Raw genomic sequence first — 22,752 nt, 5'->3', positions numbered from 1 at the left:
AAGAAGTATATGTGTTTGTAATGGTGCACAGGCCAGGATGGACATTTGCAAAACAGCAGATGAAAAGATCAGCCAGGAAATACCGTAGGGTCTCTTCAAGTATCTTGTAAACTGTCCATTCAAAATTATTTATCTTTAGTCCTTTGCCTTTGTTCAGCAAATAGAGAGATGTAGACTTGTTTCTTGTTACTGGGCTGAATTCTGCCCTTCAATCCCCTGGAAACATCAGTTAAGTGAATGATGATGCATGGATGTAAGCGAGTGGAGAATTTGACCTAGAAGCACTTTCACAGTTGGCTGCTTGATCCTGAGCTTCTAATGCCAGGTGGGACTTCAAAGAAGAGCATGATGTTCAGTATCAAGATGTGTGTCCTTTATTTCTTGAATGAGTTTCTGTTAAATTACTAACCATGGAGAAAGGTGCAGCATAAGTGCAAGACAGTTAAGCAAAGTATACCTGTGTTTAACCCCAAGAAACCCTCCTAAAAACAATAGGCAATATAGAGTTATAGTAAGGGTGGTTCTATACTAACGGGAGTGTGTACACTGTAGCATTTTAAGTGTAGACAAGCCCTGAGATATTTTAAAGTGGAGACAAGGCATATATTTCTGGTATATCAGCCTATAATTATGTGGCCTTCTTAGCTACCAACTGGAAAAAGCCATAAAAAAGACATGCTATTAGCCAGCGTGGTTTCTTCTGAGTACCTTAGGGCATTTCTAGCTGAGTTTATACTTAGACCGTCTTACTGTGTAGTCAATCGGGGCTCTGCAGTGTTGGGGTTTTTATGTTTGGTGGTTTGCATTATTTTATATATTGTGAAATTATATGTATTATTTTAAAAAACTGCCATCTCTGCTTGGTTTCTTTTGAGGCAGGTGTTTATGGTCTCTGGTGAGAAGCCTTTGGTTAAAAAATAAAGTAGTAAATAAAGGGAAATTCTTGCTTCCTTGTCAGCTTTCTTAAAACTTTATTGCTAATATTACATTCCTGTTCCATAAGAGGGGCAAAATAGTTGTGGTACTGTAATAATGAACATTCCCAATGTATACTGAGTTGTCCTAAGAGTATGGGAAAATATTCCAAAGTATGCCAGCTGTGAAAGGATGTATAGCGTTTCCAAATCATTGCAAAGCAGCAGATACTTTGATGTTTTAAAATTGCTTCTTAATATTTGTTTTTTTTGCTGTCCTGACAGTGAAGCTTTTTGACTTTTTAAGTAACATAGAAATGCATTCTGTGCCTTCAGTATATCCCACTAATGCAGAAAGTGCAACCTCGTTTCTTTTTATCAGTAGAGAAAAGTGCTGTTCTCAGAAGATATTTTTGCTATGTGGGGTCTTTAACATGTTTTATGTACAAAGCTCACTACAATGTTTCCTGTTGTGCTTTTTCCTAGAATGGTTTCACTCCTTTATACATGGCAGCTCAAGAGAACCACATTGACGTGGTAAAATATCTGCTGGAAAATGGAGCCAACCAGAGCACTGCTACTGAGGTAAAGCATATACTCCTTTTTCTACAGACTGTCTCTTATTTTCCTTTCCCTCATGACCCAGATGGTTTCAGAATGAGCATGATTTTCAAACCGAATATTTCCAAACTTTGTGCCAGATCGTGCCACTGTGATCTGTGTGTGAATTTTTCTCTTTCCGTGTGTGTGTGAGAGATGGGGAAGGGGAGAATCAGTTGTCTTCACAGTGCAGCTTCTTCCTCCCCATGCTTGGAACCATGAAAAACCCTCTTTGAGTCTAGGCGTGAAATTATGGCCCAGTTGAAGTCAATAGAAAAATTCCCTCGGACTTCCATGGGGCCAGAATTTCACCCTACGATCTATGTATGAGTGATGCAGTGTATTGTCCTCCCACCAGCCCCCTGGGGAATATGCAGAAAAGTTAATTAGCCATTGAGGGGATGTTCCTACAGCAGCATCTAGGAGAGGAAGACATGGCAGCTGGACTTCATTGGAGCTGCACTGCCAGAGCGCTAGTTTAAAGAGTGCAGAATGCAGAAGTATAAGGTTTTTGGTGAAACCTTGTGCCTCAGGCATATTCTGTGAGATGCTCACTGTCTTCACCTAGGCAAAAATGCCATGTATGCATGCCCTACCCTAACAACCACATGGTGTGATCTGAGGAAGAGTCAGCAAGGGGAACTTTGCAAACTTTTCCTTCCACTGTCCCATGTAGTGGGTTTTTCAGTGATCTGGAACCTTGATTCAGTCTCTTTCTGAGCTAGAGCAAAATGTGTGGAACATTTTGTGTGTTCCATAACCAGGACTATGAGGAACATGTCTTAAAATATATATATTTAAAGCATAAGACACAGCAAGTCTTGTGTTGACAAAGAATAGTATTGCACCTCAGCTGTCATATCCTGCCTCTCAGAGCCAGTCCTCTTTGTGTTAGGAGTCTCCTGAGTTCACATGTTCCCATCTTGGGTTTTTATGGGTTCTCACAAAATGAAACTGAGAAAAACAAACAAACATACAGAAAAGAAACACTATGAGAAAGAATCTCTCCTGTGATTTAGTTCTGCTCAGGGAAGAATAGTGGGAATGGGCCTCAGTGAGCCAATCAGGGTTCTCTGATTCTGAGGTTTGTGCCTGGCTTGTTGAAATAGTAAATGTTTCCAGGTGTGATTAATATAACTGGGAAACCAAATATACAGTTCTAATGAGGATACAAACTCACAAAGTAGCATGCTGCTTCGTGTTCCATCAATACATATTTGCCTACAGATCACAAGTATAAGTACACAAAAGTTTGATACTCAAGGCCAGGTTCTGAGCTCAATGAAAGGGATGTAAATCTGGAGTAACTCCACTGACTTCAGTACAGTCACTGCAGATTGACTCCAGTGCAACTGAGATCAGAATCTTGCGCTAAGAATATAGAAATTGGACCATAGGACCATTCACTTCTTTCCCCAGAATTTTAGGCAATGAGCAAAACTCACATAAATCAAACTTTGTATTCACCCTATTTCCCATTGTTCTCTTGCTACCAAATACTGCTTTCCTCTGTCTCAGAAAACTAAGTGGATAGCTGTTGTTCTGTAAAGCCTGTCAACTTTATTACTGTTCTCTTCATATATAACTATTGTGCAGTGTGAAACAGTAAAAGGAAACCTTCCTCTCCCCCCATTTTCATTCCTCTTCTAACCCATTCCTTCTTTTGTGTGCACTTGTTACTTTTCTTCCAGTCAGTATGGAAACTCACCCACTGTGGGTTACCTTGGCCAATGAACTGATTTGGAATAGTGTTGCTATAGCCAAACAGCTGCCTTACTATCCCTTCATTCAGTAGATACTGTATCACTTGACGATGGCTCCTAAAATTATCCTTTCTGTGACTTGCATTGATGGAGATCGTGTTACCATTGCAGCTTTTCTGAAATATGAAATCCTGTGCAATTGCCAGGCAACTTGGCAGAAACAATGTTTCCAAATCTCAACAGGGTTTTGGGACTCTCAAGGTCTAAGCCTAGCTAAAAGTTCTTAATGACCAGCTTTCAGTCCTCCACAGAACTGCTTTCCATTTTTTGTGATCAGGTTTGCTGTAAATTCATTACTTTAGGGGATCTGGAGGCCAGTACAGTTACAGTTAATCTACAGATGGGCCTGATCTCAAGCGGTGGATTGAAATATCCCTGGAATTCATAGATAGGTTTGGATCCAGGATTCTATATCTGACTGTCTTCTGCATTCTAAACTTGGTAAAGGCCAATTTCATTTTCTGGGGTTTGGAAGGTGAAGTCATGCTCAGTTCAACCCCTGGAAGGGTTCCCAAGATGATAGTTCCAGCAGAGAAGGCTAGTCCACCCAGGGAGTGGACTGTGCTCCCTCCTGCTCCCACATGTGTGTTGATTCTTGCTGGTTACCACCAATGGGAAAAAACTAGAGCTGTCAATTAATCACAGTTAACTCCCACAATTAACTCAAAAATTAATCGTGATTAATCACACTGTTAAACAATAGAATCCAATTAAATTTTATCAAATATTTTTGGATTTTTTTTTACATTTTCAAATATATTGATTTCTATTACAACACAGAATACAAAGTGTATAGTTCTCATTTTATATAATTATTTTTATTACAAATATTTGCACTGTAAAAATGATAAAATAGTATTTTTCAATTCACCAAGTAGTGTAGTGCAATCTCTTTATCATTAAAGTGTAACTTTACAAATGTACAGGGGTGGCAGGTTTGTAGAAATTTTGGTGGTGCCCAGAATCTCCCCCCCCCCCAAACTCCGCCCCCACCTGCCTAAGGCTCTGGGAGGGAGTTTGGGTGGGGGAGGAGGTCTGGGGCATAGGCCCTGGGCTGGGGCTGGCAATTAGGGTGCAGGAGGGGTGTGGGCTCTGGGGCAGAGTTTGGGTGCAGAAGGGGTGAGAGGTTGGGCTCTGGAAAGGAGTTTGGGTGAGAGGAGGGGGTCTGGCGTGCAGGCTCTGGGATGGAGTTTGGGTGCTGGATGCAGGCTCCGGGCTGGGGCAGGGGGTGGTGAGGGCTGTGGGATGGGGCTGGGGATGAGGGGTTTGGGGTGTGGGAGAGGCTCAGGGTTGGGCAGAGGTTTGGGGTGTGGAGAGGTGAGCGCTCTGGCTAGGGGTGCAGGCCCTGGGGTGGGGCAGGCCTGGGGATGAATTTGGAGTGCAGGCAGGCTGCCCGGGACTGGGGCCAGGGAGGAGGATTCCCCCCAGCCCTCTCCCCGCTGGCAGCAGTGAGCTCTGGGGGAGGGGCCACCCTCTCCCCCCTGGCAGCACACTCACCCCGCACCACTGTCATGCACATGCTCCTAGGGCCCCTCTCAGGTCCAGGAAGCCTCCTCGCCTCCCCTGTGGTGGGTGCCGGGGTGGGGGGCTGCCATCACATGTGGCCTCCTCCCCTGCTGCTGTAGCCTCACTGGGGGGTCGGGGATGGGGCTGCCCCTTGCCCAGCATGTGGGAGGAGCAGTGACTGTAGTGACTGACACCAGACTGTGTCCCCCCTAATCCAGGATTTGCTCTCAAGTTTCCAGAGGGAGAAGTCTCTTGTGCAAAGCCATCTCACTACCAAATGTAGTCCCAATCTTATTCTGGTTCAGCTGTTTCTTCAGCTGTTCTCCCATTTTAATTCCCAGTACAGAATGTAGTCTCTTGAGAATAAGCAGCTATAACAGTGTAGCTGTTTCAAAGTCTACTCATAATTTTACACAGAAGGGAGTGAAAGGTATTAGATTAGTGGGGTGCATGCCTGGGTTGGTGAGTCTGGGCAAAACCTCAAATATCTGAACAGGTTCAGGCCTTTACTGCCTCTGACGTTCCCCTTTCTCACTATTCCATCTTTCTTTTTCCCTGCTCCCAAGCCAACCAAATTCTTCTCTTTCCTGACCCCATTACTCTGTTTCTCCCAAATCTATCAGTCTGCTTTTTTCCCTCTTTCTGATTGTAAATACAGTAACTCCTCACTTAAAGTCATACCAGTTAACTTTGTTTCATTGTTATGTTGCTGATCAATTAGAGAACATGCTCGTTTAAGGTTGTGTTATGCTCCTTTATAACTTTGTTTGGCAGCCACCTGCTTTGTCCACTGTTTGCAGAAAGAGCAGCCCATTGGAGCTAGCTGCTGGGGGCTTGGAACCAGGGTGAATCAGCAGCCCCCCTATCAGCTCCCCTAACTTATCTGTGCGGCAGCCACCCAGCAGGCTTTCAATTGCCAGGCAGTTCAGCTGTCCCTCCCCCACCATTGCCCTGTGCTGTTCCTCTCCTCTGCCTTGGAGCTGCTCCCAGGAGCCTCCTGTTTGCTGTGGAGGGAGAGGGGTGCTAATGTCAGGGTGTCCCCCTCCCCCTGCCCCCATCTCCATAGAGCGGGGGGGGGATGGGGACATGACAGGGCTCAGGACAGAGGGAGCTTGCTGGCAGCAGCTGCTCTCTCAACTTGCTGATCTACTTAAAAGGGCAATGTACTTAGAGTGGGCTCAGCATACTTAAAGGGGCAATGTGCGTCTCTCTTTCACACACAAGGTGTATGTCTCTGTCTCTCTCTGTCATGCTGTCTCCCCTCCATCCATTGTATTGCGTGAGGCTACATTAACAACAATCTGTTAACCCTTGAGGGCTGAGCCGAGTGCTAGTTCATCATTTAGCAGTAAGGCATCCCCTGGGAAATATCCCATCCTCTTCCTCCACCACCTCAACCAAGCTTCACAATCATTGTTGCTGTGTACAGTATTAAATTGTTTGTTTAAAACTTATACTGTGTATATTTGTGTGTGTGTGTATATATAATATATATTCTTTTGTCTGGCAAAAAAAATTTCCCTGGAACCTAACCCCTCCATTCTTATGAAGAAATTGGATTTGTTTAACATCGTTTTTCTTAAAGTAGCATTTTTCAGGAACATAACTACAACATTAAGCGAGGAGTTACTGTAACTGAACCTTCTCACCTGGTCATGGTAACTTCCTGTTCTCCATGCCTTTCCCAATGCTTCTGTTTTCAGTTAATCCTTGTCTGTCTTCCTTCCTATCGCTTCATCCATCCATGACCCAAATCACGGATTTTCAAAATTACTCAGCATTAGCCTAAGTCTGTACCCATTGATGTAATGGAAGTTTCCTCATTGAGGACAATGAAGTTTTACCACTGAAGTCAATGGGAGCAAAGTCTTGCCAAGACTGGACACTTTTGAAAATTATATTTTACTAGGTTAGAAAAGAAACATAAAGTTCCACACTCTGCTGGATACCCCTTCCCCTATCTCTGCTTGCTTATATAATGAAGCCAAATTATTTCCACTTGGAGGAATGACTGCAGCAGCAATATTTGTAATAGTCAGACCTGATTATGTTTAAGCATTAGCAGAACAGGACACATTTTGTTGACTGAACATTTTAAAGTAAAACTAGAAATGTACTCAAAAGAAAAAAAAGATTTATTTCTGAAATTTTGTTTCCAGAAAGTACTACTATTGTGATGCTTTGCTGCTTAGGATCAGAGTCAATAAATGACATCCAGCTATCTGACTGAATCACTCAAGCAGCATGTAACTTTGGAGAATTAGTAGGAACAACAATAAATGTATCTGGAGATGAGAGAACCTGAGACACTCTCTCTAAAAATGGTATATTGTGAGGTGTATTGTAAGATGCACCTAAGAGGGGCTCTCCATCTTATTCATGCCAATGCCAACAACGGACCATTTGTTCTTGCAAGTATATCTCCAGAATCATTTGATGCACGATGCTTTTAAATATGGTGAGCATTAAAGGAGATACCATAGGAGTCAATGCAATGGCTTATATGGAATGTACTTGACACTGGAAAAGGACCAGTTTGAAGTGACTAAGTGCGCGTCACAGGTGTTTGAAGACATGTTTGAGATAAAGTTTGTGACTCCTGTGCCATTGACAATTGCTGGCCATTATGTTGGGGGTCACAACCCACAGGCTGAAGTTGACTGCTGTATACATTTAACATGTGCCTGTGTGTGTACAGTACTTATGGGATTGTTGATATATGCCCTTCTCCTTATGGAGTATATTTTGTTTTCCACTCTATCAGGATGGCTTCACCCCGTTAGCTGTTGCACTACAGCAGGGACACAATCAGGCAGTGGCCATCCTCCTGGAGAATGACACCAAGGGGAAAGTGAGACTGCCAGCTTTGCACATCGCTGCCAGGAAAGATGATACAAAATCAGCAGCACTCCTGCTCCAAAATGACCACAATGCTGATGTTCAGTCCAAGGTAAAAAGGCTTTGTTTTGGAGGCCTGGGGTAGTCACATGACTGGGTGCCTCTGGGAAAGGGACATTCATTCCATAATTTTAAAATAAGAATTAAAAGTAACTTCTGTGGTAAATAAGTTGCTAAAACCAGTATCACCAATAAAACATCTGCTTTTGCAGTGTATAGGTGCAGGACACAATAAATACGGGCTGTGTACTTTTTGACACATCATGTAAATCCCTTTAAAATCTGTTCTCTTTCATTATTTACGATCAAGAAGAAACAAGAATGGAAGCAGAATTACTGAGTTCTTTCAATTAAATAGGATACTGGTTTGTGGCCCATGTGTGCATGGATTGTATTTAATGTTTAATGTATGTTTGAGTGGCTTTTCCCATAACAACAACATAACTCATTTCAACAAGCAACTTTGTTTTCCTTTTCCTGGATGATCTGTAATATTTTTCCTCTTTTTTTCCAAACCGTGCTGCATCAGATGATGGTGAATAGAACAACTGAGGTACCGAGATCAACAAATATTTTAATTAACTTTTTCTGCTAATTAGTGGTTACTGCTCTTCCTTATGCTACCATATTTCTTTTCTATATTATTTAGCACTAAAAGTGAAACGTAAGGACCTTTTTTAAATACCTGCCAGTGACAGTATCTGTAAAGCAGCAACTTTTTTTTTGTTCTGCCTTTGTCTTGTAATTTCCTCCAGCTTGTGAGTGTCATTGTCTTGAGGTAAATTAGAGATGTCACATGTGGTCAAAAAGAGTTAAGGGCTAGAGATGGGGGTAGATGGATGGATACATTTTTTAACTCAGTAAAATTAATTATGCAAAAGCATTCATTAGTCAAAACTAAATGAAAACTATCGACGCGTCAGGCTAATCCAAAATCCTGGCAAAAGTCAAATGCCAAGACAATAAAGATTCTGTCTTTGGTTATATGCATGCCACCCCATTAACCGTAGTGAGATTGCATAGGTGTAACTTGGCCCAAAGTGTTTTGAATCTGTTTAAAAAAATCTAAACCCATTAAGGGGATAAATTCCTCATGCACCAAAAAATAGTTAATTAACCTGTCACATGTATGCATTTTCAACGTATCAAAGCCAAACATTTAATACATAAAATAGTGCCCTCCAAGAAGAATATTTGTTCAAATCATATTTTTATTTGGAGTAAGCAGTAGAATGGGACAAATTGTTTTAACAGAATGTTCAGAAATCCATGTGGGTATATTCTTGCATAATCAAAACTTACGCACAGCAGGCACCATCATGTGTTTCATGTTAATTCTGGAAGTACCAACCCTGAAAGCAGTACTGTCGGGCATGATGTGTCTGCCACACCAACTGCCTATAACTCAGATATCAACCCTAAAAGTATCACCAACCTTGAGGGGAAGGGATTGTTTTCAAGATTCAAATCATTAAGTAGTGTTTTCAAATGCCTTTGTTTAGTCAGTTGGGAGTTTTGCGAGGTGGAGGAGATGGATTTTGGATGCATGTGTGTGCAAAAGTGTCTTGAGTTGTTAGGTATTTTCTTGGTAGCCTAACTCTATCAACAAGGTCATGAATTAAATAGTGTTTGATTCTACTTAGACCCTTTTCAGAGTGGTAGCCATGTTAGCCTGTATCAGCAAAAACAACGAGGAGTCCTTGTGGCACCTTAGAGACTAATAAATTTCGTGGGCTAAAACACACTTCATCAGATGCAGACCCTTTTAATCTTGGGGCTGACATTGAAGTAAATGGAATGAGATTAAAATAATAGGCGGAGTGCTTTTGGGAACAAAGTCTTTTGGGAAAAAAGTTGTTTCAAATATGTAACATCTGAATATGGTTTGCTAATGGACGAACAGTTTACTATGCTGATCCCAATTCTAAAAAAATGGAATCTGATTTAGAATACAGTATGTTCAGAAACAGAAAACATTTCACTTCCATAATTGATGCAGTGTTGTAAGGACAGAATATATGCAACATTAAGGCCTTTCAGAGGAGATCTTAAAAGAACAAGATTTGATCTGCTTCTCGTGAACATTAAAGATTCCCTGGAACTTTTTATAAAACTAGAAGTTTGTTGTTATCAGTATTTCAAATAAATTACCTCATCTTACACTGTTGTGCAGCATTCTGTACTCTGGCAGAAGTAGCAGTCACACTCTAGCCCACTACACTGTGGCTACACTTTAGTGGCGTTTTTGTTTTTCGGTCACTATACTGTTCGGGAAGTGCTTTGGGATCCCTCAGGACACAGGGTTTAATATACATATAGAATATTGTGGTCATTAAACTCTACTGTCTAATAAGTAAAGTATTTTGACACGCCTTGAAGATACGTTCAATACAATATGAACATGTGTTGCTTTCCCATACAAAAAAAGGCATTCTCATGCTGAAATTTGCCATTCTAAGAGAAGATCAGCAAAGTAAGAACCCAACAACAAAACAGGACAGGCAGAAAGCTGTGCTTCAGTGTTGTGGAAAGGAGGAGAAAAACACTTGTTTGAATGTTTTCTCTGACAGAGTCTGACCAGCTCTTTCTGGTTAGCAGCATAGATTCACGAGGAATAGCAAATAACACAAATGACCAAGAAATGAATGGGAAAGAAGAGCTTTTTGTAATCCACAGTAGGGAAAAACTGCATTCATTCTCTGTTCAAGACCCTATGCTATATTGTAGGTGTGCGAGGTTAGAGTAACATAACACATTTGTTTGCCGAAAGCTGTTAAAATCAGAAGCTCTCTGGGGACGCTGATCATATAGAATTGAAGAAATGTGTTCCCTAACTAGGACTGTTTCCTTTTGTAGAGCGGCTTCACACCTTTGCACATAGCTGCACACTATGGAAATGTCAATGTGGCGACACTTCTGCTCAACCGAGGAGCTGCAGTGGACTTCACAGCCAGGGTATGGACGAATCCTTTTTTCTTCTTCGATGAGACAGTCAGTAGATGTGGGAGTGTATCTTTGCTTAAAATTCCTAATCAAAAGCAGAGTGGAAAGTGAAGTGCTGAGGAAATTTCAGAATGTACCTAAAGATATTTTTTTGCATAAATGTCTAAAGAGTGCTTCAAGGCAACTCAGCACATTCCTTGTGAGCTTAGAAGCAAACAAATAGTTATTCCCAATTAGAAAGTAAAAGGGCCCCTTGAGGATGTCCAGAATACAAACACTCATGTGTCCCTCATTTAAGAGTCTTTGCCACAGTCAGGCATGCTATAAAAACAAGTATTATTCATTGGCTTTGCCCTGTCTCCTTAGTTTTTAAGATTTACCAGAATAAGTTTATTTACCTTTCCAGAATATTATTATATGTGAACATATCAATACATTAACATATATTGTGAATATATAAAACAGAATAAAGGTACCGATTAACTGAAAGCCATCTTTGCATGAAAAACCGCAACCTTAGGACTAGCTAATACAGTCCATTTACTATTCTATGTCACTTAACAACTAATTAACATGTGCATTACTATAGCTATCTCCACTGGATTAGGAAATTTTTTGTTTCGTTTTTCATTGCCAGAGCCTTGTTGAATTGCTTTATGAGGAATGTCTTTCAGAAGGATTTCATGTTCATGCTGATACTATTATCCTCACTAATGTACACTCTTATTTTCTCTGAGAGTTTCCCACCTGATGTGCCGCGAAGGGCATCCTTGCTGAAAATGAAATATTAAACACCATCTTCCAGCCTAATTAGGGCCTGTTTTTTGACACTGACTTCTGTTATTCTAATGAGCTTCCTTTGTATCTGAACCACCATGTTGTGTGTATGTTGCAGTGATTTAAATACATAAGTGTGCTGTGAATATTGACTAATTTGGGGTCTGATATATGTTTTGTCTTACAGTGTGATTGTGATGTTTGGTGTTTTGGCGAATGTGCTTCTTTGTTACTTAAGAGTAAATCAAGATACATGTCTATAAGAAAACCCAAACACTAGAAGATCAGTATCTCAAATGACATGTGCACCTAGCTCTGATGCTCAAGAACATGCTTGTTTATCTTCTATACTGTATTGATGTTCCTCTTTTTGTGATCCAAACGCAAAGGCATCACCATTATACACTTTCAAGTCCATCATGCTCTTTGTTTGTTCTTTTCATGGTGTAGAATGGAATCACCCCACTGCATGTGGCTTCCAAAAGGGGAAACACAAACATGGTGAAGCTTTTGTTGGATCGTGGAGGGCAGATCGATGCCAAAACCAGGGTGAGTGTTTCTATCCCTGAATATCATGTTATCACTTCTTGGGTTTTTTTAGCTGGAGGCTTGGAATGTCAACATTCATAGATAGGCAAACTCAGCTTCAGAGATTGCCTCTTTCCCTTCTGAAAGTGAGACTTTAGATGCAGCTATTACATATCACATGAGAGAAAATGCTCAGCTGAACACAATCCCAAAATAGTGAACATTCTTCCCTCACAAATAACCCTGAGCCATTTTTGATATTGTGGGTCAGATTTTCAAAGGCAACTCCATAAAACTATTCCATGCAGCTATTTGCACATGTAGAATCTTACATCTGTGTTTATAGGGAGACAAGATAGGTGAGGTCATATTTTTTATTGGACCAGTTTCTGTTGGTGAGGGGGTTCAAGCCTTCAAATAACTCTCCAAGCTTATCAGAAGCAAGTTCCCCACAGACCAGGGCACACCAACTCAGAGTGGCACCAGACCCTGCCAAAACAACAGATGCAAAACCTGCAGACATCTCTCCACTGCTACAATGATCAACACCCCCACAACACACCTTTCAAGATCCAGAGGTCCTACACATACCTATCACAATGTGTGGTGTACTTCATCCAGTGCACTAAATGCCTCAGTAGCAACTATGTGGGTGAAACTAGACAATCACTACCCTCGCGAATGAGCTCACACTGAAAAATGATAAGACATGTGGGTAAACACTTTTCACCAAGCAGTCACTTTATATCTGACCTATCAGTCCTCATCCTCAAAGGAAACCAGCACAACACTTTCAAAAGAAGAGCCTGGGAGCTTAAATTCATAGAGGTATACACTAAAAATCACAGATTGAACAGGGACACTGGATTTATGGATTATTACAACTCATTAACAACCCCTGCCCTCAGCTGCCTCAGAAAACAGCCGTTGTGGGACCACTACACTTCTCTTTCTGTTCGAGTGGGCAAGGGGTAGGTGGGCAAGGCTGAGAAATGGTCTGAAGTATTGGCTCAGCTCGCAACACGCTAGCCAGCAGAGCTGAGTCAGCACTGGAGAAGCAAATAATTTATTGTTGGTCTGTACCAGCAACAGGTTGCTTCCCCACAGAGTATGGAGGAATCACAGAGATAACTGTCACTCTAAATCACAATTTCCTTCCTGATCCACTCCTATGGCTTAACTCTGCCCCTTTGTTGATTGGAGTTACCTCTTTTGAGATCTAACATACTTATGTACCAGCTTCTGAGTGCATGATGGGATTTTTTTTTAATTGAATTTTTTGAATGACCTCTGAAGATGTTCCTCCTTGTGCTAACTGATCACTTCTTTCTCACACAAGTCGCTCCTTGAAAAATTGACCTGTTCTTAAAGAGCTGTTCATTTTTAAGCCTTGATCCACTTAGTTATTAATCTCAGCCATGCCCACAATTAAAAACTGGTTCAAGCTGCAATGTTAATACACGGCTCTAGGTTTTGAATTCGAGTTTTTGGTTTGGGCTGTTATAAATATAGGGGATATTTGCATTCAGTTCCAGGGTTGGATTTCCAATACCATTTGAAAGTTTAGAGGATGTTTGGAGACTGGTATTTGATTTGGGTCTATCTCACCAATAGTGTGATAGCATTGGAAGGTCTGAGAAAGTGGCAGTGACAGTTCATTTCAAAACCTGTATAGTCCTAATCATCTTTCTTGCTTTTTAGCATGTAGTGCACACAATAAACAGCTCTTGAGATTGACTCAACCCTTCTGCTTCACTTTGGCTATTAATTAATTAAATCAGCTTTTTATTGCTTCATATGCTACAAAGGCTGTAGAGATGATCTCTTAATTGAATTAATTGTATGATTGTATGATTAGTATTTGATTTGTGATTCTGTAGGGAAGAGAAAATCATCTCTGTTTTTTACTACACCTCATATGGGAAAATGCTGCCTTTCACAGAGGGCCAGATTCTCCAAAAGTAGTGGCTAAAATACATGCATACAATATACAAACGAAGGCACAAACAGCTAACTGTGCACCGTACACAAGATATTCATGTACATGCACAAGTTGGGCAATTGCGTGCAGATGGCCCATTTCGTGCATGCAATTATAGTTTTGAATTAAAGGTACAGACCCCTGGACATTTTGTGTTCAAAATTTAAGCATCTGTTTTGGAAAAGTTGGCCCAAAATAGATGTAAAAAGAAACTTATGATTCTCTTTGAGAGTTATATCTCATATTTTGTGGACTCAAAGTACAGTTCCACCAGCCGGATCAAAGCATAGTTCTAAACCAATGGCTGTCAAACTTTTTTACTGATGACCCCTTTCACATAGCAAGCCTCTGAGTGCGACCCCCTTTATACATTAAAAACACTCTTTTATATATTTAACACTATTATAAATGCTGGAGGCAAAGCGGGCTTTGGGGTGAAGGCTGACAGCTTGCGACCGCCCACGTAATAACCTCGCAACCCTCTGAGGGGTCCTGACCCTCAGTTTGAGAACCTCTGTTCTAAACCAAACTAGAGGAACAGGACCACATACTGTTTGTATCAAAAGATCTAATTTTAGGAGACCACCCATTGTCTCCGTTTATCACCCCTCATCAGGTGGTAGATTAGCTCAAAGCTGCCAGCTGTCAGAGACAAGGATGGAATCTGAGAAATATCACCAAGTACACACATTCTGACCTGCGCAGACTCAGCAGCTTCTTCTTGCTTTAATAGTCTACATTCTCTCTGCTAAAAGACTGTGTGCACTTGACAGTGTGGGAGATTCCAGAGCTTTGATTTTGTCTGTTGATGTCTCGCTGTGATGATGTCCTCATGCCAGCATTATATATAGTCTTGGTGTCTTTTTTTCTTTTTCCTTTGCTTTGTCCGCATGCCTTGTGCTTTGCTATGGCTGTGAGTGTGTAGGGTAATGAAGAGGTAGGTTGTGTGTCGCGTGCCATGCATACATGTGTTTTGCATTTTAAAGGAAAGACTTCTGCCTCCTACTTGGTACTAACACACTTGTCTGTCCATACTTTCCTTTCTATTTCCCCTGGGGAAAGCTTATCTTTCTCCAGCAATGCAGGGTAAAAATGGGAAGCAACAGAATGAAATACATTAGGATGCTTGTTCTGTGTTCTGGAAGCTCTGACCTTTATACTTGAGTTCTTTATCACATTAGAACCAGCACTTTGGCCCAGGAAGTATTCACTGATGTCATTCTTTTTATTTTTGATCTTCTTCACTATGTGGCATTTGGTGATGCATACATCAGGACAATGAAGGTTTAGTTTAATGTATTTTAAATGAGTCTTAAGAACTCTATACGCTGCACAACAGACACATTATAATTGTCTCATTAGAGCTTTTTATGTTTGAAAATGTTTTCTAGGATTGATCCCTCTGGGAGTTTTTTCATCTTCTGTCTTAAATAAATGGACAAACCCTAGTTCTCAAAAAAATAGTAAATTATGGTTGCACACTCACAGCTCTATAGTTAAAGTTGCACTGGCATTTCTATTTAAAGCCAGGATTAAATCTCTTAGTTTTGTATGGCTAGGGTGACCAGACAGCAAGTGTGAAAAATCGGGATGGGGTGGGGAATAGGTGCCTATATAAGACAAAGCCCCAAATATCGCAACTGTTCCTGTAAAATCAGGACATCTGGTCACCCTATGTATAGCTAATATAATGTGTCCTATCCAAGCTTAAAGCACTTATTCCTAGAGTTTAGAACCATCTGAGAATTTGCAAATAAATCTTCTGGTTACGTGGATGAGTTATAATTAAGATTAAGATTTTGGCATGGGGGTGGAGGGGTTATTAAAAATCACAGGTAGGACATGGGCAATAAACCGTAAATCATGGAAGCTGGAGCTCTGCCTTGTGAGGCTGGCAGCTGGAGCCCGCCGGCTGGGGCTGAAGCAGAAGTCTCAGAGGACTGTTAAAGTCATGGAATCTGTAACCTCTGTGACCAAATTGTATCCTTAGTTATACTCATTTAAAAACAATCCCTTTTTGAAATTTATAGTGAATCTTGCCATTTTCCAGACCTCTTTAGCAAATAAATTCTTTAAAAAATGTGATTTGGATACTTAACCCACTTACAGATAATTCCAAAATCTAAAATATAGCCTACTTGCAAAGCTTACTAACAGGAATATTTTTGTTAATTAACATCATTAGTCATAAGCAGTTCTCTTTAGATCATGATGTTTGTCATGAGATTTGTTATCTAATGTTTTAGACGATAAAACCTCTTATCATAAAAATTGTATGACTAAAACATTACAAGGCAGAATATATTGTCTAAAACCTTACATGAATAATGGGTGCAATGACATCAAATTGTCACCTAACATTTTAGGTGACAAAGTTTTAGATAAGAAAACTTATGACTTCTAAAATATCATATAATGAAAAGATCTCATGATATATGAATATTGGTTTCAGAAATGATTGTACAGATGGTGGGTTATCTTGGTTCTGATGGGCACATGATGATTGTCTAAAAGTCCATGGCAATTCAAATTTATGATTAAAAGGGGGTTATGTGATCTGGGAGGGTAAGGGAAGAATCAGGTGGCAACTCTTAATTCCAGTTTTGTTATAAAAAGACTTCGTAACCTTTCCCTCAATGACTGTTTACAGGGGAAATAATCCTAGCCTTAAAAAGGGGGCAATACTTGGCATATCAGAAAAGAGATTTCTATTAAAATGCATTTCTCTGATATAAAAGGATAGTGACATTGGAGATATGCAAATGATATATTTACTACAGTGACATGTCACTGTACTGTTAGTAAAGAGACTGGTAAGACTGATTAGAGCTGAGTGGGAAATGCCTGCCCCATACTGAATAGTTTTAAGAGTTCAACATTTTTTCCTATCCCAAACTGTGATGAAAAGTCAAAATCTTAAAAATTTTCATGAATCTAAAAAACAATTGTTTTCAATTTAGGTCACCAAAACATTTTGTTTTGATAATTTTGAAATGGTTCGTTTTGATTTTGACCTTTTAAAAAACTCTTAAAAGTCTAATTATCTTAAATGTCTAAATTAAGTCATTTCAAATAGGAAAACAATTTTTTTTGAAATGTTGATACAAAACATTTCAACAATTTCTAAACTTTTTTTTCCTCAGCTTTTTTTCCAAATTAGGAAATTTGTGAAATCCAACTCTGGTTCATGAAAGGCTCTACTGGTGATATTTTTTGGAGAATGGGTGTTTGTATAGTTTTCACTGTTATTTCAGTGTTCTTTAATGAAAATGTGGGGTGGGGAAGGAACACCAGGAACATGGGGTTTTGTTGGCCTTTTGTTTCTCTCTCTGTACTTTATTTACCTTTTCATACAATGTTATTCACACATCTTTGACAGCTGATGGTGTTCCCTTATTCATGCTACATGATATCAGTATTCTCATGAAGATGGATGAGCAAATTCTCCCGTAATAACTCTGATTAAATGTTAGCCCAATTACTTTAGCTTCAGTTGCAGGCTCATTTGGGTAGGGACAGTATTCTCCTGTGTGAGTAAACAGTACCTAGCACAGTGTGGACACAACCAGAATACAAATAAATAGTAATAATCCCACTTCATCTGAACTGAAACCAAAACCTTCAATATTGGATTAGTCTCATTAAACAAATTCATCCCAACAAAGGCTCTCTGTCCTTGACACTGAAGCTGTGGCGCTCATCAACAGTGACCAGGGCCAGCTCTAGGCACCAGCGTTCTAAACATGTGCTTGGGGCGGCACTTTTCAAGAGGCGGCACTCCAGCCTTTTTTTTTTTGGCTTGGGATGGCAAAAAACCTGGAGCCAGCCCTGACAGTGACAGTCTTTTTACTGAGCCATGCCACCTTCTTCGTTTACATTTTCTGTGCTCCGGAGAGTCACCTTTGTGTAACAGAGAGGCTAGCACAGCTTCTGGGACTTGCAACTTAGTATCAAAGATAGCAGGGATTGGAAGCCTGTTATGATGGAGAATAAGAATGATACCACGGGATTCCATATCTAGATATGGGGCGGAAGGTAGAAGTGATGCCAGTAGTAGACTGAGAGGAATGAGGGGAAATTTAAATGAGGGGAAAAATTGCTGTAACCCATCTGCGGTGGAGGGAGATCATGGAAAGGAAAAGAGTCTGAGATGGAGCTGGGAAAATTGACAGGCTGGTCACAGAGAGCTATGAGACTGCGAGGAGAGGAGGAGTAAGGAAGGATCCACAAGCTGAAGAAAACATCGTGAAAGGAATAACATTTCCTTTCATAAGCATAGAGCAGGGGTAGGCAACCTATGGCATGTGTGCTGAAGGCGGCACGTGAGCTGATTTTCAGTGGCACTCGCACTGCCCGGGTCCTGGCCGCCAGTCTGGGGGGCTCTGCATTTTAATTTAATTTTAAATGAAGTTTCTTAAAACTTTAAAAAAACGTATTTACTTTACATACAACAATAGTTTAGTTATATATTATAGACTTATAGAAAGATCTTCAAAAATGTTAAAATATATTACTGGCACACGAAACCTTAAATTAGAGTAAATAAATGAAGACTTGGCACACCAGTTCTGAAAGGTTGTCGACCCCTGGCATAGAGCATCCTGATAGATCAGAAAAGGGTTTCCAACATAGCAAGATTATAATGGGTTTCCTATAATAAAACCATTGTGATGGGATCTCCCAATATAATCTCAGAAAACAGTAAAAACTCAGAAAACAGTAACAGCACTAACTCATTGAGTGGCTGCTGCCATTTTAAAAACAGTGACAAATGATGTCTCTTTCTTTCTTTCTTTCTTTCTTTCTTTCTTTCTTTCTTTCTTTCTTTCTTTCTTTCTTTCTTTCTTTCTTTCTTTCTTTCTTTCTTTCTTTCTTTCTTTCTTTCTTTCTTTCTCCAAAAACCTTCTTAGTGTATCTAAATAATTTTTTGAAAAAAGAAAAGAAAAAATATATGTAGGCTGACATAGCTAGTGACTACATATAACATAAATAATACTTTGATATAACTCTACAATTATTTAAGTATAATATATTGTGTCATATTGGTTGGGCAAACCCAGTTAAGATTTTTTTCTTGATCTTTTAGATTTGTGTTTTGAAGAGCATACATGGTCGATTACATTAGAGTGTATTTAATTACAACAAGAGAATGAAGGCTTAAAGCTAGAGGCTGAAGTTACACTGATTGTTTTTAATGAGATGAGGACTGGCAGTAATAAATAAAATAAGTGGTTTGCAGCCAGAAAAGATAAAGTTTAAGCAAATTAAGATGTCCCACACAAAGGGGACATAAATGACAATGAAAAATATGTAATAAAACTTTCAAAGAACAGAGTAATCTGTTTAATGCAAAGTAAATTTAGGAGAAATTTGAATTATTTATTTCACAGTGCTGAGTTAGATCTGTTGCAGAATTAATAATAAATGAAAATATGGTGTCTGGTGCCTTATAAATAGCTGCACCTAATATTTACTCACAAATCTGGATTAGTACTTAATTTTAATACTGCAAGAGATGGGCTGATAAATAAAAGAGGACCTATACAAATGTACTAAAGTGGAACTCTTGAGACTCAGTGCTCTTGAAGCATAGTACATTTTTGCTATTGTTTGTTAGATTGTATTTTAGCATATAATCTGTATAATGGGCCTAATCCTGTGAGGTGCAGAATGTGTTGAACTCCCATTGGATTAAAAAAAAGAGAGTGCTCAGCAATTTGCAGTATTGAGCTTACTATGCATCTTCATAAATACTAATAGTTTAGTTGATTTCCAAAATTATTTAAATTGGTAAGATGTTTTGGAATACCCATAACATGGTGGGTTTTTTTTTTAAATTACCGTGTTCAAATGTATTGCTTTCCCTTATCTGGCAAGGAAAATGCATAAAGAGTTCCTGATGCTTTACATACAATTATAAAAAAAAAATCTGGTTTAGATCTTTAGCTAGTGTAAATCAGTGTAGTTCATTGAACCAGCTTGACTTACCGCTGCAGAAAGCATGATCCTTTGTTGTCATATAAGTCTACTTATCCACCACAGGTTTTTGGTATTTTCCTTCCCTCTTTTTTACTATTGTAGACATTTGTGTGAGAGCCTGATCTTTCTGTTAGGAGGAGTTCATCTATCCTTCCTGCTTCTGTCTCATTTGGAGTTTGATTGGCAAGATGTTGAGTGTCTCCTAGAATGCTGAGATCTTAGAAGCTGAAGGCATTCAACACCTAGCAAGATTGTGCCCTTCAAGTCACAGACCTGAATTTTCAAAGGGATCTTCTAAATTTTGCCAAATTTCCATATGCAAACCTTTTGTTTCAGGCAAAAAATTGACATTGAATGTAAGTGCCTGCCATATGCAACATGCAAATATGAGTTCACCCAGGTGCTAATGAGAGTTTTGCAGGTGCAATTTTGAAGAGTCCTGTGATAATTTGACCTATAATGTTCACATAATATCATCAACACTTCATATATAAATGTGCTCTACCTCTTTTAACAAAATGGTCCTTCGCCTCCCCTCCCCGATTCCCTACTTGAATGCTTTGTAGTGACAATTTCTTATTTCCAGTCTTGCTGTTGCATTGTAGTAGAGTATTTTAATAACTATGGTATGACAGAATAATTTGTCATAGCGAGCCTGCAGCGAAACGCTAATGCAAATGATTCATAATTCATTTACAGGTTTAAGAATGGGCAGCAATATCAGCGAGAGGGGGCGGGTGTTCTCTGAAGTTCATTTTCAGTTTAGACAGCCAATTAAAAGGGAATGGAGAAGTTCTGAATTTTTGTAGCTTTTATACTGATGTGATCGATCTTGATGTCATTTCTGAAAGTGAACTGTCCTTTTCACTTGGTTACAAAAGGTCCACAAATAGAATATGGGACTGATAGAACAAATATCTCATGGATGTTAAAACATTTATGTATGTTACTCAGTTACTCTCATGAGAACAATATATACAATAGGCCTTAAATTCATCATAACATACATTACTGGGTGATGAGATGAGTATGGATCCTTTAATAGAGACAGATGCATTGTATTTCTTCACCTCTGTTAACCGTTTTATGGGAGCTTTTGTGCTGCTGGAGTACCCGCTGGCTTTGTTTGAAAGCCATGATGTTTCAGCCAAGACACGGTGTGTCAAAATTACATGCTTAGTCTTTGGGGCAGCACCTGCCTGTATTTTCCCAATGTACCAGGTACACTATATAGTGGTAGAATGATTAAGAAAGATATAACAGGTAAACTCCCGCAGTACATTTTAGAGCAGGGGTCGGCAGCCTTTCAGAAGTGGTGTGTCAAGTCTTCATTTAGTCACTCTAATTTAAGGTTTCGCGTGCCAGTAATACATTTTAATGTTTTTAGAAGGTCTCTTTCTATAAGTCTATAGTATATAACTAAACTACTGTTGTGTGTAAAGTAAATAAGGTTTTAAAAATGTTTAAGAAGCTTCATTTAAAATTAAATTAAAATGCAGAGCCCCCCAGACCGGAGTCCAGGACCCGGGCAGTGTGAGTGCCTCTGAAAATCAGCGCATGTGCTGCCTTTGCCTACCCCTGTTTTAGAGTGTTCAGAACCACTGTAACTTGCTACATGGTGCTAGAGCATATTTATATGTTATAGACTATTGTGTCTATTTTAATTACAATCTTCTTGGTTAGAAGTTCCTGAAATAAACAAGACAGTTGAATTGCACTGTGGTTGTGTTGGTTTGTCCTAATTGCACTATATACTGGTTCCTCTAGTGCAATGTGCTTTTCCCAGTTCAGTTCTCCTCACTTTTGAACAAAACATAAATAAAAATATAGTTATTTTTTAAAATAATAAAATATCAATTTAAAAAATCCACATGCAGTTTTCCCTCTGCGAGAGGAAGAAAGAATTGAGGAAAAAGCAACAAAGGATGGATTCTAGTTACATTGCTTAATGCATATGGGAGGCACTCAGATACTACAGTAATGAGAGCAGTATAAGAAACAGAACAGGATAGGATAGAGATACAAAGTTTTTCTTTGTGATTTTTTTCCCATGGGGTTAGATCCTCGATAAAAGACACAAAGGGATTTTTTTTAATGCTCAGATTAGTTCCTATTTTTCTTTTCACTAAAATTGAACCTTTTTAGCTATGGAATTGAGCACCATTTTGTGAGCATATCTACAAATTATTCATCTCTTTGGTTTGAGTTGCTCTCCATTTCTTCACTCGGGGGATTTGTCTTGTTTTCTTGAAGGCTTCACACCAATCATTACCTTTGTTTTGCTATTTTTCAAACTAGAACAATAGCGAAGACGGTAAGCAAGCAATCACCCATTCTGATTAAAAGATAGAGCGCAAAAAGACAGACCTGGGAGAGCAATAACAAATAAACACCTTTCTCCTAAATCCCTCAGGGATTTATTTTCACTTCAGTATTGCTAATGGGAGTTAGATGTGTAAATCCCCGTGGCGCTGAGATAAGGGTATATCTCAGTATATGCAGCTGCAAAATTGATTTAGGATACACTAGAATTTCAGAGCAATAAAAACCCTGCTAACCCAGTTATGCTGCATTCCTTTGTAAGGATACAATTTTGTGAGATGCTGAGCACCCACAAAATCCATTTAAAGAATTGATCCTGCACCTATTGAAATTAATTAATGGCAAAGCTTCCATTGACTTTAATGGTACCTTAATTGGTGGGAGTTGAGGCACACTTAGCACTTCATGGTATCTGGAAAAATCTCTGGAAGCTAGCAGCTAAGTATTAGAGCAAAATTTCAGCTCCTGACTCCAGCTAAGCTCTACAAGTCACTCTTTCAAAAAAAGCTGTTCTGTCTTCTGTGATATTTAAAATTGAGGG

The 22,752-nt window shown here is 39.5% G+C and overlaps 1 protein-coding gene across 1 annotated transcript in view; it reads left to right on the top strand.

The window, feature by feature from the left end:
* Nucleotides 1–22,752, top strand: part of ANK2 (ankyrin 2) — a 568,692-nt gene that overhangs the window by 405,045 nt on the left and 140,895 nt on the right. Inside the window, exons 7-10 of the mRNA XM_045018048.1 lie at nt 1,401–1,499; nt 7,548–7,733; nt 10,538–10,636; nt 11,852–11,950. Of these exons, the coding sequence (XP_044873983.1) occupies nt 1,401–1,499; nt 7,548–7,733; nt 10,538–10,636; nt 11,852–11,950 (483 nt within the window). The remainder of the gene's footprint in view (nt 1–1,400; nt 1,500–7,547; nt 7,734–10,537; nt 10,637–11,851; nt 11,951–22,752) is intronic.

Source organism: Mauremys mutica, chromosome 5 (genome assembly GCF_020497125.1).
Source record: "Mauremys mutica isolate MM-2020 ecotype Southern chromosome 5, ASM2049712v1, whole genome shotgun sequence".
Taxonomy (NCBI): domain Eukaryota; kingdom Metazoa; phylum Chordata; order Testudines; family Geoemydidae; genus Mauremys; species Mauremys mutica.
This window is presented reverse-complemented; position numbering and strand designations above follow the sequence as displayed.